The sequence below is a fragment of the Gopherus flavomarginatus genome, chromosome 1, assembly GCF_025201925.1.
Source record: "Gopherus flavomarginatus isolate rGopFla2 chromosome 1, rGopFla2.mat.asm, whole genome shotgun sequence".
NCBI lineage: Eukaryota > Metazoa > Chordata > Testudines > Testudinidae > Gopherus > Gopherus flavomarginatus.
In genome coordinates this window covers 202,312,822-202,329,398 of record NC_066617.1, presented here as the reverse complement: position 1 = coordinate 202,329,398, position 16,577 = coordinate 202,312,822, and the positions used below count along the sequence as shown (strand labels likewise).

The 16,577-nt window shown below is 42.0% G+C and overlaps 1 protein-coding gene and 1 pseudogene across 5 annotated transcripts in view; both read left to right on the top strand.

Annotated features, from left to right (window-relative positions):
- Positions 1-16,577, top strand: part of LOC127037416 (trifunctional purine biosynthetic protein adenosine-3) — a 58,092-nt gene that overhangs the window by 9,669 nt on the left and 31,846 nt on the right. For 4 of the 5 annotated variants that reach the window (XM_050929122.1, XM_050929113.1, XM_050929104.1 and 1 more), the window contains exons 4-11: positions 1,190-1,364; positions 4,250-4,361; positions 6,407-6,475; positions 8,115-8,240; positions 9,098-9,185; positions 9,814-9,899; positions 12,079-12,247; positions 13,825-14,056. In XM_050929122.1, coding sequence (XP_050785079.1) covers positions 1,190-1,364; positions 4,250-4,361; positions 6,407-6,475; positions 8,115-8,240; positions 9,098-9,185; positions 9,814-9,899; positions 12,079-12,247; positions 13,825-14,056 — 1,057 coding nt within the window. The remainder of the gene's footprint in view (positions 1-1,189; positions 1,365-4,249; positions 4,362-6,406; positions 6,476-8,114; positions 8,241-9,097; positions 9,186-9,813; positions 9,900-12,078; positions 12,248-13,824; positions 14,057-16,577) is intronic. The other variant, XM_050929139.1, reaches the window with a different exon arrangement.
- On the top strand, positions 47-217 carry LOC127043400 (uncharacterized; annotated as a pseudogene).

The following is a 16,577-nucleotide window of genomic DNA, read 5'->3' as shown; positions in this document are numbered from 1 at the left end:
CTGCTGAGGATAGTTTTGTGTTTATTTAGAGGCTTTCTGTGGCATTATAGTATCGGGCCTCTGGCTCAGATCAAGTGTAGTATCTGTTCTTATCAGTTTAATATCTGAGCACCTTGTAAACTTTTAACTGATTTATGCTGTGAAGTTGGGAGGTATTAATATTCCTGTTTTGCGGATGTGGCACTAAGGCACAGAATGAGTAAAGATCTGATTTTTCAGAGGTGCTGAATACCTGCAATGTTTGTTGAAGTTAATAGGATTTGTGGGTGGGCACAGCATCTCTGCACATCAGTCTCTAATTGACTTGCCCAAAGTCATGCAGGCTGTCAGGAATAGAAACCAGAATCTCCTAATTATAACTTGCTCTGCTGAACAAATGTTCTGAGTGTATTTTTTTGATTTTATATTGTTTTATTTTTGTTTGAGGGCCAGATTCATATCTTGGGGGTGGGAGGACGGGACTTTCAAGGTCCCCTAGATTAATGGAATATTAGGCTTTCTTCTCTTCCCACTGAAGTCAATAGCAAGTATCCAAATGTGTTCATTGGGAACAGATGCAGGCCCATTGTTCCCTGAAGTTCCAGATGGTTGTATTCTTATGAAATGCATATTTCTGAAGGTTCTTATGCATGTAGTTTAAAATGTATGATGTCCTTAACTATTCAGATCTTTTCTTTTAAGTGCTTGGGTTTGTAAATGATGTGTCAGTGTTGTCACTTAGCAACCTTAACTAACTTATTAAATGTTTTTGGAAATGACTGACTGATTTGGAAGTCAGCATATAGAGACTTACCTACAGAATTTTGTAAGTTTTAGTTTGATTCTCTCACACTTCATGCGCTATTCTCCCCCAGTGATTACTATGGACTTTTTGGCTGAGGGTTGTAAAAAGGGAGAAAGGAGTTGTATCTATTAAAGTGGTGTTACTGCAGTTACATGGTGCAACAACAAATTCTGACCTAAGAGTCCTAAAGACCAGATCGTCCCCTGCTAGTTACGGCGAACACTGCCCTTGAGGTCCATGGGGCACAATCCCCATGATGTATCCTATACATGGCACAATGTTTTTAGCTCTTACTCACTAATGTGTCAAAATGGTTATACAAAGCAACAACTTTATTAACTTGTAACTCTTATAAACCAGCTCAGTACTGTAGTAATAATAACTCTTAAATATCTTTATTGCTAGGCATTGTTGATGACTTGACAGGAGCTGGGGTAAGATGTTTTGGTCCTACAGCAAGGGCAGCTCAGCTCGAGTCCAGTAAGAGTTTTTGTAAAGCCTTTCTGGACCGACATGGGATCCCCACTGCAAGATGGAAAGCATTCACCAATCCTGAAGAAGCTTGTAGCTTTATTACCAGGTAAACAAACTTCCATATTTAGTCTCTTTTATTATCATTACAGTAGTGTGTTTACAATATGTTAAGCACCTAAAGTTGGCAACCCACTATTCATTCAGTTATTCTTTTCAGTAGTGGCCCAATGTTCATGTATTCAAAAGACAGTCTAAAAGTAACCCTGCAAAAATGGCATCAATATGAGTTCTACATTTATTGCTCTTTAATGACAGTTCAACTGTGCTCAGATTACAAGGGAAAAGGTGTTGTTGTTTTTTTTTTTTTCTTGCCAACTATGCAAACCTAGATTGGGATCTGAAAATCATAATGGGTTCTCTGTGGTTCATGCTTATTACTAGTAATGCACATTCTGCAACTGGAGCTTCATCATCAATCCTGTTGATGATCCACTACTCCAGTGGTGGGTAACATGCTGCCTGTCAGGGTAATCTGCTGACAGGCCACAAGACACTTTGTTTACATTGACCATACGCAAGCACAGCTGCCCACAGCTGCCAGTGGCTGGGAACGGCGAACTGTGGCCACTGGGAGCTGTGGGTGGCCATGCCTGCAGATGCTCGATGTAAACAAACTGTCTCTCAGCCCACCAGTGGAATACGCTGATGAGGCGGAGGTTGCCCACCACTGCACTAGTCAGAAGTCAGTCCTGCTCACTCAGCAACAGTATTGGTCCGCACTGCTAACAGAAATAAAATGCTTCTTTTCCCTGTCAGAAAAGTTAGTGTCAGATAACAATGGAAAGAAATGGCAACCAGAAATAGTGTAATGAAGTGGGTTGACAGGGGAAGACACTTGATTATGTGTGTGTTTTTTTTCAATCATAGTTAAATGGCTATTGTGATGTAGTGAACATATGAACTCTTATTTTCAGCCTTCAAAATCCATGAAGGTAGGAGGCTTAGATTTGAAAATGCATCAGAGGCTGACAGGTTGTTATGGAATCCCTCAGTTTCATAGACTCATAGACTCTAGGACTGGAAGGGACCTCGAGAGGTCATAGAGTCCAGTCCCCTGCCCTCATGGCAGGACCAAATACTGTCTAGACCATCCCTGATAGACATTTATCTAACCTACTCTTAAATATCTCCAGAGATGGAGATTCCACAACTTCCCTAGGCAATCTATTCCAGTGTTTAATTACCCTAACAGTTAGGAACTTTTTCCTAATGTCCAACCTAAATCTCCCTTGCTGCAGTTTAAGCCCATTGTTTCTTGTTCTATCATTGGAGGCTAAGGTGAACAAGTTTTCTCCCTCCTCCTGATGACACCCTTTTAGATACCTGAAAACTGCTATCATGTCCTCTCTCAGTCTTCTCTTTTCCAAACTAAACAAACCCAATTCCTTCAGCCTTCCTTCATAGGTCATGTTCTCAAGACCTTTAATCATTCTTGTTGCTCTTCTCTGGACCCTTTCCAATTTCTCCACATCTTTCTTGAAATGCGGTGCCCAGAACTGGACACAATACTCCAGTTGAGGCCTAACCAGCGCAGAGTAAAGCGGAAGAATGACTTCTCATGTCTTGTTTACAACACACCTGTTAATGCATCCCAGAATCATGTTTGCTTTTTTTGCAACAGTATCACACTGTTGACTCATATTAAGCTTGTGGTCCACTATGACCTCTAGATCTCTTCCTGCCATACTCCTTCCTAGACAGTCTCTTCCCATTCTGTATGTGTGAAACTGATTGTTCCTTCCTAAGTGGAGCACTTTGCATTTATCTTTATTGAACTTCATCCTGTTTACCTCAGACCATTTCTCCAACTTGTCCAGATCATTTTGAATTTTGACCCTGTCCTCCAAAGCAGTTGCAATCCCTCCCAGTTTGGTATCGTCCGCAAACTTAATAAGCGTACTTTCTATGCCAACATCTAAATCGTTGATGAAGATATTGAACAGAACCGGTCCCAAAACAGAACCCTGCGGAACCCCACTTGTTATACCTTTCCAGCAGGATTGGGAGCCATTAACAACTACTCTCTGAGTACGGTTATCCAGCCAGTTATGCACCCACCTTATAGTAGCCCCATCTAAATTGTACTTTCCTAGCTTATCTATAAGAATATCATGAGAGACTGTATCAAATGCCTTACTAAAGTCTAGGTATATCACATCCACCGCTTCTCCCTTATCCACAAGGCTCGTTATCCTATCAAAGAACGCTATCAGATTAGTTTGACACGATTTGTTCTTTACAAATCCATGCTGGCTATTGCCTATCACCTTACCACCTTCCAAGTGTTTGCAGATGATTTCTTTGATTACCTGCTCCATTATCTTCCCTGGCACAGAAGTTAAACTAACTGGTCTGTAGTTTCCTGGGTTGTTTTTATTTCCCTTTTTATAGATGGGCACTATATTTGCCCCCTTCCAGTCTTCTGGAATCTCCCCCGTCTCCCATGATTTCCCGAAGATAATAGCTAGAGGCTCAGATACCTCTTCCATTAACTCCTTGAGTATTCTAGGATGCATTTCATCAGGCCCTGGTGACTTGCAGGCATCTAACTTTTCTAAGTGATTTTTTACTTGCTCTTTCCTTATTTTCTCTTCTAAACCTACCCTCTTCCCGTAAGCATTCACTATACTAGACATTCCTTCAGACTTCTCAGTGAAGACTGAAACAAAGACGTCATTAAGCATCTCTGCCATTTCCAAGTCTCCCGTTACTGTTTCCCCCTCCTCATTGAGCAGTGGGCCTACCCTGTCCTTAGTCTTCCTCTTGCTTCTAATGTATTGATAAAAAGTCGTCTTGTTTCCCTTTTATTCCCATAGCTAGTTTGAGTTCATTTTGTGCCTTTGCTTTTCTAATCTTGCCTCTGCATTCCTGTGTTATTTGCCTATATTCATCCTTCGTGATCTGACCAGTCATTCTCTCTTTTTTTAAAAGCGTGGACTTTCCTGCCCTGGTTGTAAAAGCTAGTGGTCTGGCTGCTGGCAAAGGAGTAATTGTGGCTACTAACAAAGAGGGAGCCTGCAAAGCTGTGCATGAAATCATGCAGGTGAGTTGCAATGTTATGTAAATACCCATTTTGCATGAGAATTTTATGTTTGTTGGTGACAACAGCAAAACATCAAAGGCATTTTGGTGTGATTTACGTGGAACGTACATTAGCTTAACACAACTTATAGATTCATAGAAATGTGGAGCTGGAAAGGACTTTGAAAAATCAGCAAGTCCAGCCCCCTATGCCAAGCCAGGACCAAGTAAAACTAGGCCATCTAAATTAGCCCCCATCATATTGTATGTATAGTTGGGGTTATTTTTTCCAATGTGCATTACTTTACGTTTATCCACATTAAATTTCATTTGCCATTTTGTTACCCAATCACTTAGTTTTGTGAGATGTTTCTGAAGTTCTTCACAATCTGGTTTGGTCTTAACTATTTTGAGTAGTTTTAGTATCATCTGCAAACTTTGCCACCTCACTGTTTACCCCTTTCTCCAGATCATTTATGAATAAATTGAATAGGATTGGTCCTAGGACTGACCCTTGGGGAACACCACTAGTTACCCCTCTCCATTCTGAGAATTTGCCATTAATTCCTACCCTTTGTTCCCTGTCTTTTAACCAGTTCTCACAACCTTTCCAGGTTGGTATCGTCCACAAACTTTATAAGTGTACTCTCTATGCCACTATTTTAAACATTGATGAAGATACTGTACAGAACCGGACCCAGGACTGATCCCTGAGGGACCCCACTTGATATTCCCTTCCATCTTGACTGTGAACAACTGATGATTATTCTCTGGGGATGGTTTTCCAACGACACCTCTACCCCGCTATAATGTGACCCGATATAACACAGATTCGTGTATAGCACGGTAGCAGTGGGGCTCTGGCGGTGTTTTAAAGGGTCCGGGCCTCCGGCTGCTGTGGGGAGCCCTAGGCCCTTTAAATCACTGCTGGAGCCCTGCCGCTGCTACCTCGGGGCTGCGGCAGTGGGGCTTGCCAGCAATTTAATGGGCCTGGGCTCCCCACAGCTGCCGGAGCCCAGAGCTCCTTTAATCCCTACCGGAGCCCTGCCACCCCTACCCCGATATAACGGGGTTTCAGCTATAACGCGGTAGGGATTTTTGGCTCTCCACAACCACATTATAGTGGGGCAGAGGTGTAGTTATACATCCACCTTATAATAGCACCATCTAAGTTGTATTTCCTTAGTTTGTTTATGAGAAGATCATGCGAGACAGTATCAAAAGCCTGACTAAATTCAAGATATGTCACATCTACTGCTTCCCCCTATCCAGGCTTGTTACCCTGTCAAAGAAAGCTATTAAGTTGGTTTGACATGATTTGTTCTTGACGAATCCATGTTGGCTGTTACTTATCACCTTATTATCTTCTAGGTGTTTGCAAATTGATTTCTTGAATTATTTGCTCCATTATCTTTCCGGGTACTGAAGTTAAACTGACTGGCCTGTAATTCCTTTTGTTGTCCTTATTCGCCATTTTACAGATTGGCTCCATATTTCCCCTCTTCCAGTCCTCTGGCATCTTTCCCATCTTCCATGAGTTTTTGAAGATAATCGCTAAATTTTTTCACACCTCTGAGCAACATAAGTTATACCGACAAAAGTAATCATGTAGATATGGCCTCAGAGAGCCACAAAGTTGCCTTGACAGTGCACTGCATTAATATGTGGTCAGCATGCAAACATTTCCGTGGAGTGATGTTCTCGCATTCCTCCGTAAGTGTTCTGAACAAAGTAGATTTTCTGCTCTACAAGGCTGAGAATCATTGCTCCAGTCTGAAATAATATTGGTTCAAAACTTAAAACAAAAAAGATATGAGGAATTGCCAGTCAGTAACCCAAGAGGTATCAATGTTGAGTTTAGAAACTTTCAAGAGCATGTCTGTGTTATGAAAAGCGAGAGGAAAAAAGCATTCAACATTGTCAACATGTCTGATGTGGAGGTTGGAAACAGAACAGATGGTTCCAGATGTATTTTTCCTTGCTGGTTTGGGAGGATTACAAAGGTTTGAATGTTGTTTGAAATGACTGAAATGGAGACAGAAGAAATAAAGATAATTTTTAATGCAGGATAAGACTTTTGGAGTAGCTGGGGATACTGTTGTTGTTGAAGAACTTCTTGTAGGAGAAGAGGTTTCTGTAAGTATGCTTTTTGTACTCTTAAGAGTTTGGGTTACAGCTTACTGAAGGAACATTTAGAGACCTACTATACCAACTTACTTACAAGATACTGTACAAGTAACCAGTATTAGGGCCTGAATTTTTGTTAATACTAAGGCCCCTTTACACCATCCTGGCAGTCTAGAGAAGCCTGAAATGTACATATATTTCAGTCCCACCCACTTTAAGCCCCTTAACACTGGCAGAGGGTGTAAACAGACCTTAGTGTAAATGAGCATTCAGGCCCAGTTTCTAAAAAGATGGCATGGTAACTTTCCATTACTGCTGCAACATAGGAAGTCTAAGTATGGTCTTGGGTTTCTCACTCGGGGCTAAAATATGCCTATATTAGATGAGGCACACTTGAGCTTTGGAGGGTGATATGATATATATGAAAAATAGCCATCACTGCTTTATTGACCAGTCATAGCGGAGGCCACATCAGAATCCTGCCCTGCCTAAAGAAAACAGAACTGCAGATATCAGATGGTCATGTTCTTTATACTGACCTGGTCTGCAGGGCTGCCAAGAGCAAGTCCAGCCCCGGTGAAAAAAAATTTGAGAGGCCCCCCAGCAAGGGCGAACCAACTAAACAGGGCCAGCGAAGCTGGGCCCCGGGCCCCCTTCCGGACCACCGGGCCCTGGTAATTTGTACTGGCTTCCCCCGTCTCATCAGCCCTGCTGGTCTGGAACTAAGGGGAACTTAGGCTGGTGGTTCTCTCAAGTTAAATATGTACAAGGTGATACTCTTAATTAGCCAAAAGGACATCAAAGGATTTCAGTACAAGAACATGAAAACTTACTTGAAAGTTCTTTGAGGACTTCGATAACTCAGCCAGAGATTAGGGGTCTATTACACGAGTGGGTGGGTGAGGTTCTGTGGCCTGAAAAGTGCAGAAGGTCAGACTAGATGATCACGATGGTCCCTTCTGACCTTAGAGTTTATGAAAAAGCAAAAATAGTATTTGGATTGGTTGTCAAAAATAATCCATCATGAGTGAGTACAATTTTGTAGGGTCTGAGATACACATGTCGTTTGGCTCTTTTTGCTTACTGTTATAAGGGTACCCTGCCTGCCTCTGAATGGAATTATAAATGGTTCTTGTAAGCAGTCCTGAACAAGCAATATTTGCAGTTGTCCGAACAGTGATTGACAGTGCTTAATTCCCAAAAGAGACTGGCAGGGGGAGCTCTTTGAAGACCCTATGAAGCATGGAAGCATATGGTAGCTATGTAATTTTGAAAGTCAGTTTGTTTTTTGTGATCACGGGAGAAGGAAAAAGAACTATGTAATGCTTCCCTTCCTCGGGAGTAATCTCTGCAATGGAAATTCCAGTTGCTCTTCTTATCTGTGTGCCTCCTCAGTGTCATTCTGCTGTTCCTACAGAATAACTTGTATATAAGGGTTCTACAGCACAAGTTGATACTTCTTGAGGGAGCAGGGGATGAGAAGTGCTTAGAATGCTAATGTGTGTTTATATTTTTAGGGCGGTGGAGCTAATTGCTTTTACTATCAGGTTTTATAAGTCTGAAAACTGGGATTATATTCACCATTTCCAGTGGTGCTAGTTTTAGTCATATACATTTTGGGTATGTAACTATTCATGTTTCCTTACAGTGCTTGTGCTTCACTGATGGTGTCACTGTTGCCCCCATGCCACCAGCCCAGGATCACAAACGGTTAATGGATGGAGACCAGGGCCCAAACACTGGAGGGATGGGAGCTTATTGCCCAGCACCACAGGTGTAATATGATATTGGGAAGCTGTTTTGGTGGAGTTTAATATTAAAAGTGTGTGTGTGTTATTTGTCCTATCCTGGCAAACAGGATTGGTCAGAGAGAGCTTCTAGCCAAGGGAGATGACACAAGGGATTGTGTTTCACCAGGCTTGATTGTCTTGCACTAAAGAGTGGTGCATCCTTACTGAATTATATTTTAATTGTGAAGGTGGAAGTCTGGATTTTCTGCCATATTGCATTTTGTGCCGGTATTTAGTGTTACTAAATCCTTGTCACCCATACTAATTGGTTAAAAATCAATTTTTCTTTTATTTAAGTTAGAATGATTGTCCTTTGTCATATGTCTCTTATGATTTGGTGTTTCTGTTTGATGGGTAACTGTTGTTTGCAAAGGGATTTACTTTACTTTCTTTTGGTTGATATTCTGGTCAATTGACTTTCTTCCATTGCAAAAGTGAACTTTGTATCACAACATAGCTATGTTGATTTTATTTGACAGTGATTCAGTCATTAATATCCTGTGTGCATTCCAGCCTTAACTTATCTTGACCTTCCCTTCCTGCAAACATTTACACACATACTTAACGTTATGCAAATGAGGAGTTCCATTATGTCAATGAGACTACTTGCACATATAGCGTTAAAACGTGTGGAAATGTTGTGGGATCTGAGCCATAGTGTCAGTACTGCTGTATGCTCTTTCTAGATAGATAATGAGATATTCGCTTTGTCTTGTTGAAATTCAGTGGTGAAAGATACCTGGAATACTGCTGCATGGCTCTTAAAAGCAGTGCAAAAAAAAAAAAGGCACTTGTATGACACTAGGAAAAAATACATTAATTTCTAATAATATTTCATTAGGTTTCCAAAGATTTGCTGCTGAAAATCAGAGATACAATTCTTCAGAAAACGGTTGATGGGATGAAAGAAGAGGGTGTCCCTTATATTGGTAGGTGAAAGCTTTTGTTTTTGTTAGATGTTTATGTCTTCAGACAGCAAACATAGCTTACTCCCTCCTCCCATCTCCTGCTACGGGCCCAGTCCAACTCCCCCTGAAGTTAATGGCAATACTTGGACTTCTTTGGGAGCTGGATTTGGTTCCAAAGGCTTGATCCAAAGCCCACTGAAGTCAGTGGCTTCTTTCTGTTGAGTCCGATGGATCAGCCTCCAAATGAGCACGAATAGTAAAGGCAACATTTTCAGATGCAGTCTGCAAAATTATGTCCACAATTTTTTATTCCTGTAATGTTAACAGGGTAATCACGCATGAGTGCAGGTAATGGAATTTGTGTCTCGCTGCACATATCAGGTAACCGCATGCCTTCATTCTATTATTTGCACTCACAAGTGATTGAATTAAAAGAACAACAGACGAAAATAATTGTGGACAAAATTCTGCAGGATATTTTGGATAATTTTTGCCCCACATGTTTGTTTGAAATTTAAGGTTTAGAGTGAACATGGTCTGGCAACCCCCTAATAATAGCATTGCAAATGCAACATTCATTATAAACAGTTTCAAAACAAATGGCCTGTACAGTCACTTAGACTAGTTTTAATGTGGTTTGTTGTTTTAGGTGTGCTATATGCTGGATTAATGCTTACCAGTGATGGGCCTAAGATTCTCGAGTTTAATTGCAGGTTTGGTGACCCAGAATGTCAGGTGAGTGTCTGAAAATAGGTTGGTATGGAAAATATATCACACTTTTATCCATGCTTCTTTATTTGCACTGATTATAAATAGGGAAAACTTAGGCAAAGATCTAATGCATAATTGTCTAATTGTGTTAAGATTTAAAAAGAAAATTTGTATTTTAAGTTTTATACAGCGATTTCCTTCAAAACAGTTATAGATTAGTATTTTTCCACATTATTAATTACTATGTGTTTATGTGCCAAAAATGTTTTCAGTGCTGAACAAACTACAAAGTTGAGTCCCAGACCTATGCAGCTTATGATCTAGAGAACGGCATGCCTTAATGCTTGCTTTCTTTATTTTCAGTTCTAGGCATCGTATATCTTCATTGCATAAGAAGTGAGTCTTTAGAAGGGATTTAAATTTATATTAGTGTTCAAATTTTGAAGAAAGACTGTCAGGTTATGTAGGATCAGATTGTGAACCCTTTAATCACATTGGTGAGAAGATACATATGTATTCCCTTTGGTGACCATACACTCATATAAGTAAAGCCAATGTAAGGATTTGCAAATATTATTATTTTTAGTAATTTAGAGTTCACCATTAATGCAGATTGTTCAATTACATTTCACTCCATATGGATGACATAAATAGACCAGCCACTTTCACACTCATTCATATTCTGTCTCTAGATAGTCTCATTTTCTGGTTCTTGTGTACAATGTTTTGAGTAACAAACACTTCAGGGGAATGTTTACTTTGTTAAAAAATATTTATTTGGAATTTCTCTGATAAGCTTCAAATTCTTCTTTGAGTGGTTGCTCATGTTCATTCAACTTAGGTGTGTGTGGGTGTCAGAAGTTTTTCCCTCAGCGGTATCCGTAGGGAACTGGCTCTGGTGCTCTCTGGAGTGGCACGCACATGCCGCACTATAGAGGGCACTGCCAGTTCTCCCCACCCTCAGTTCCTTCTTGCCGCCAGTGACATTGCTGGAACTGTTGCTGCTTCAGCTAGTGCTATTGCTGCTCGTTCATACAAACCAGTTATCTCTTGTATTATAGTGTACATAGTTTTCTGTTAGTGTTAATAAATCCCGTAGCTATAGTTAGAGACTTCATAGGTCCCAAACGAAACTTTGTCTTGGGATGGGGCATGCCCTGATCCCCAGGCTTCAAGCCCTGTGATCGCTGCAAGAAGCCCATGCCCTTTAATGGCCCACACAGCAGTTGTGTGCATTGCTTGGGTGAAGGACACATTAGTGAGAAGTGCGCAGTTTGCAAGTCCTTCAAGCCAAGGACTAAGAGAGAGCATGATATTCGTTTAAGAGTGCTCCTTATGGAGTTGGCCCTCACCGCAGCACCGGAGCAGTGCTCCGGCTCACCACCGAGTACAGTGACCTTGGTATGCAGCACCCCACCGGGACCATCCATGGGCCAGCACCGGTCCCCATCCGTGGCTCCAACCAAGAAGGCAGTGCAAGGCCGGTCTCCAACTTTCCGCAAGGGAAAGGATAAGAGCAAGGTCCCATGCAGGGTAGCTCTTGACCCATGTTGGGATCTCAGGCCCAAGCTCCGGTGGAGTGATATAGCCCAACCCAATCCCTGCCAGCTGCCCCAGAGAGTGGCAGAGACCTCCATCAGCTCCACATGCCATCCACGCCAGAGGCCCTGCAGGAGGCGCAGGAGATCATGTCCCTCCTGGTGCCATTCCTCGAACCGTCACTGATCCCTAGGAGGCATCACCATGTGTGGGCACTTTCGATACCAGGCCCATTCCGACTTCCGGTCCCACTCCTCATGCCATGACCACTCGTCAAGTGCGAGACCTAGATCACTGGCTTCAAGCTGTCGTGGATCCGTCAAGCACCACCAGTCCCTAAAATCCCGCTCCAGATCGGTCTCCAGGCAAAGTGACCGGCACCCAACTGAGTGTGGGGGGAACTGCCAGCTCCCTATATACTGCAGCATTTGGGCGCCACTCCAGGGGGTGCCGGAGCCAGTCCCCTACGAATACTGCTGAGGGAAAAACTTCCGGCACCGATGCACATGGCACGCATGCACATTGAAGTTGAATGGACATGAGCAACACGTCTCAAAGAACAGCAGTTACAGAAAAAGTAACTATCTTTTTTTATAAAATCTGTGTCTAAATTTGGGACTTAATTCAACCTTAGTGTCTTTTTAACTTGTCTACATTTTTGTAGGTAATTCTTCCATTATTGAAGAGTGATTTGTATGAAGTTATACAAGCAACGATCAATAGAAAGCTGTCTAGTTCTATGCCTGTTTGGTCTGAAGACAGTGCAGCCATGACTGTGGTCATGGCTAGTGAAGGTTATCCAGGAAACTATGCCAAGGGCTTGGAAATAACAGGTAAAGACATCAGGAGTAACTGTGCAAGAAGTTTTCCCCCCGTATGCCTTGCACAAATTAATCTATGTAATATAGAGATTTGAAAACAAAACAATTTATGACTCTGCGTCAGCAAGAGAACTGAATTTTCACACACACACACACACACACACACACACACACACACACACACACACACACACACACACACACACAGAGTTAGATTTTTAGCTTTCATTAGTCAAATAGAATGTCTTTCCTTTCATATAAAGTTCAGACTGGGAAGGAAAACTGATACTTTACTCCCATACTATAAGCATTGTGGCAACAATCGCAGCATTTCACACTCAGGACATCTTCTTTTTCTGGTCCTATGTTTTTTAAATATGGAATGCTGTTGAGGTGCTGTGAAACCTGAAGATAGTATTAAATTCATCACTGCCCATTGTTACTTTGGTGCTGTGTGACGGGACGTACCTACCCTGCACTAGCCCCAGCATATAAATGGTAGCAGCCCAGCTCAGTCTAGGCAGGCTGCTGGAGGGGAAGGACTCGGGCTGTGAGCTATTTCTAGAGAGTTGCTACAGGCCCTGACTGTGGGGCTGGGGCTCGGGCTCGCAGAGTGTCAGACTGACTCCAGGCTGCCCAAAGAGCCCCGAAAAGGGGCCACACTGGTGGGAGCCTGGCCATTTGAGGACCCCAGAGGAACTGGGGAGCTTCAATAAGGGGAAAAGGGTAAGAAGCAGCCCAGGGAACATAAACTTTTTGATGCTGAGCAAACTGGGGAACCAGTCAGCGTGTTTTGGAAGGATCCCTGCTGGCTCAGTGGTGAGCACTCCCACCTCCAACAGAGCCCAGGGCTGGGACTCAGAGGAGCAGGGGGGGCCCAAGTCCCATTACCTAGAGTGCCACACACCCCTGAGTGGCTCCCCACTCCCCCAGCAGGCCAGGCAGTCTCAATGAGGTGAGCTACTATGCTGAATCTGGCCATTAGGGCCCACAGTTCCTTGTAGAAGGGCTGTTTACTGCCTCTGGCCATTGGGCCACATTGCCCTGAGTGGAAGGGCCCTCTACTAACTCTGGCCATTAGGCCATGCTGCCCTGACTAGAAGAACCGCCCTATTGATGCCAGCCACTGGACACCAAACTACCAAGTCCATAGTAAAGGTCATTAGTATAAGAATTAACTGGCTGCGGTACAGCCTTTTCTGTTCTTTTGGACCACACATGACCTGGCACCCTGTGGCGGGGTGTACCTACCCAGCAACATGCTGATCTGTTTTGGTCACTCAAGGTCATAAGTAAGAGTAGAGTAATGCAAAATACAACTAAAAATCAAATCTGTAAGCAGATGTCTCGGCTAAATGCCTCCTTCCACGTCCCAGGGCATTTAGCTAACACTTTTGTCTGTCGACAGAATTTAGCTGCTTTATATTTATTTAGTTACCAGAGTGGTTATGTGGGCCTGCACAGTCAATTTAATCCTTGATTGGGGTTCCTAGATACTGCTAGAATACAAATAATTAACAATAGGTGATAGATCAAAGTATTTTAAGTGACTGACTGATTCTTTATATTTATATTGTAAAATATTACAGGATTTTCTAAGGCTAAAGAACTAGGGCTGGAGGTGTTCCATGCAGGCACGGCAGTAAAGGATGGCAAAGTAGTGACTAATGGTGGAAGAGTCCTTACGGTAACGGCTGTCAAGAAGGATCTGATGTCAGCACTGGAAGAAGCCAACAAAGGAGTAGCAGCCATACACTTCAAGGGTGCCATTTACAGACAGGACATTGGTTATCGGGCTATAGCTTTCCTCAGCAATTCCAGGTATATATCTGAAGGCACTGCCTGAAATTGATCGTTATTAGTGCTACCTGAAGTGATCAAAAGACATGAGTAACTCAAGGGATCACTTAACTTGGTGTGTCGTCTCTAGGCAGCTTCTGATGTACCCAGATGCAGGTAGCAATTTACGGTTGGCATTTCTGTAGTGATCTCAGCAAGAGAGGCCAGCAACTGACTGGGTTTGGAAACTGAATTACTCTTTCAACCTAGAGCTGATTCTTCTAGGTCTGGAGTAAATAACAGTGACAAGCAAGTTTAGGGTAACTTGCACTGCTGCTGCCTGTACTATGCCTATTCTGTGTATGGAGGACTTCAGTTTCCAAGGCTCTTACAACAGTAACTTTCTCCTGCACTAAATTCATATTCCCCATTAGTCTTACAGAGTCATCTCACCTGTTTATGGGAGAAATGTTAGTGGATTGTTTTATTGGATTCATTCTTAGTGTTATTAAAATGTGTGTAAAAGGAGCAAGAAGCTTTGGAACTCCTGCTTTATTGGGTTTTGACGAACAGCCAGCTTATAATTTGTAATTTGTTTTGAAATAGTTCTGCGAGACACAGGTTTATTAATCCTGGGAAGGTGGTGGTGGGGTTGTTTTGTGCACTGTCGCTTGCTATTCTTGGCTGTTGCCTTTTGATGTAGTCTGGAACCTCTTGTAAACTTTTTAACTGATATTACCAGACACGGAGTGTTTTTTCTCAATCTGCCTCTTCCCCAGTTCATTAACAGCCATAATAACTTTTGGTAATAGACCATTATGCAAAGTATAAGAGGCTGTATTAGTAAGAGTCTCTATTTTGCTACTAGAGTGCTGTTTGATTAGTATATTGTAAAGCCATTTATGTATAATCAATAAATAAACTAAATGTGAAACGGTGCTTGTATTTAGTCTTATTTCTCCTGAGAGTACAGTACACCATTTGATAATTTGTTTAATTATGTGAAAGCATATAATTGGTATAAATGCTGTAGTAAAAATTATAATCAAATATCTGTATTACATGAGAAAAGAGTGTACTTGAACAGACACTAGGAGCCTGACCCTGTAAAGCACTGAATTTAGGGGGCATGGAGAGAGAGGGAGTATGGCTGGAATTCCTCTATGCTCTTATGATCTCCGTGTCATGTGTCAGCCCTTTGGGAGCTAGTGTAAGTTTGAGTGGCCCGGAGACTGCTGTAATGTGTATTGGAGGCCAAACTGGTGCCAGACAGCTCCAAGTACTGGGAGAACAAATAGGTGATGCAAAATAACCTTTACCCCACCTTGGGTCCTGTGTTGAGCACAGGTCACAGGGACCAAAGATTGGGCCCATAAAGTGCAGCAGTAGTCTCTAGGAACTTATTCTGCAAGGTGCTGGGAGGCATCTGCTCCTGAGGGGGCAGCTCAGGGGAGGCGCACAGCACCTGGCAGGATCAATCCTCAGGCAGTATTGTTTCACTCTATAATGCAGGGTTGGGCAACTTATGGCCCACCACTGCTATAATGCAACCAGAGCATTTTCTGAAAATAAAATATTCTCTTTTTAAGAAAAACAAAATCCAGCATATATTTAGGAGCTGAAAATGTTTAATGTTTCTCCCTTTGTATGTTTGAACAGAAATGTGTGTGTATGCAACTTTTTGGAGGGAATTTTTCTTAATAAGACAGATTGGGAAGAGGGCAGTCATTCTAACAGATCTCTGTTCCTCAACCAGTATCGGGCTTCGCCTTGAGAATAAATCTAATACTGAATCAAAAAAATTAGAGAGCTAAAATATCTATTAGGCCATCTCATCCATACCCATGACCGTGTAAGAATTCAAATTGCTCAATCTGAGTAAAATACATTTGCTACAACTGAGCATTGAAAGCAACTACAATGACTGTCCCAAAAATGAAGTATCCTTCCTGTGAATATGGGGGTAATAACTTATATCTCAGTTAAGAACATAGCTATTCCAATTTTTGTACATATGTTCATTAACTGAATTGGGGTACAAGTTATAACCAAATATTCAGAGAGAGAGAGAATATATATATATATATATATATATATATACACACACACACACATAATACATTGGGCCATGAAAAATGTGCATTCTTTAAGCAGTCTTGTGCTAGAAATCTTTTTAAAAGTAAGTTTGCTTATTAATTAAAAAAGAAAAAAAAGATGCACTGTGTTTTGTGCTGCTACCACCCGAGTCATTAAGGAAGGTCTAACCTTAAGTTGAAGGATATGTTCTCATAGAGCAGTGCTGATCCGTGTAATACCTTCATTGTGGGATGCTATTTTGAGCTTCCTGCAAGCCACTGATCATGCTTGCTTGGTCCGTAAAAGACTTAAGCCGATGCTTAATTTTTAGCATGTGAGTAATCTAATTAAAGCCAATGGACCAGTGTCTGCAAAACGGAGCCCATTGTCCCTCCTTTGAATGTCATCTTTGTGCAAATTGTATCTTGGTGTGTAGCCAGTTGGCTTATGTTCTGGTCTCTGATGCAGTCCTTATGACGGCTAGGAG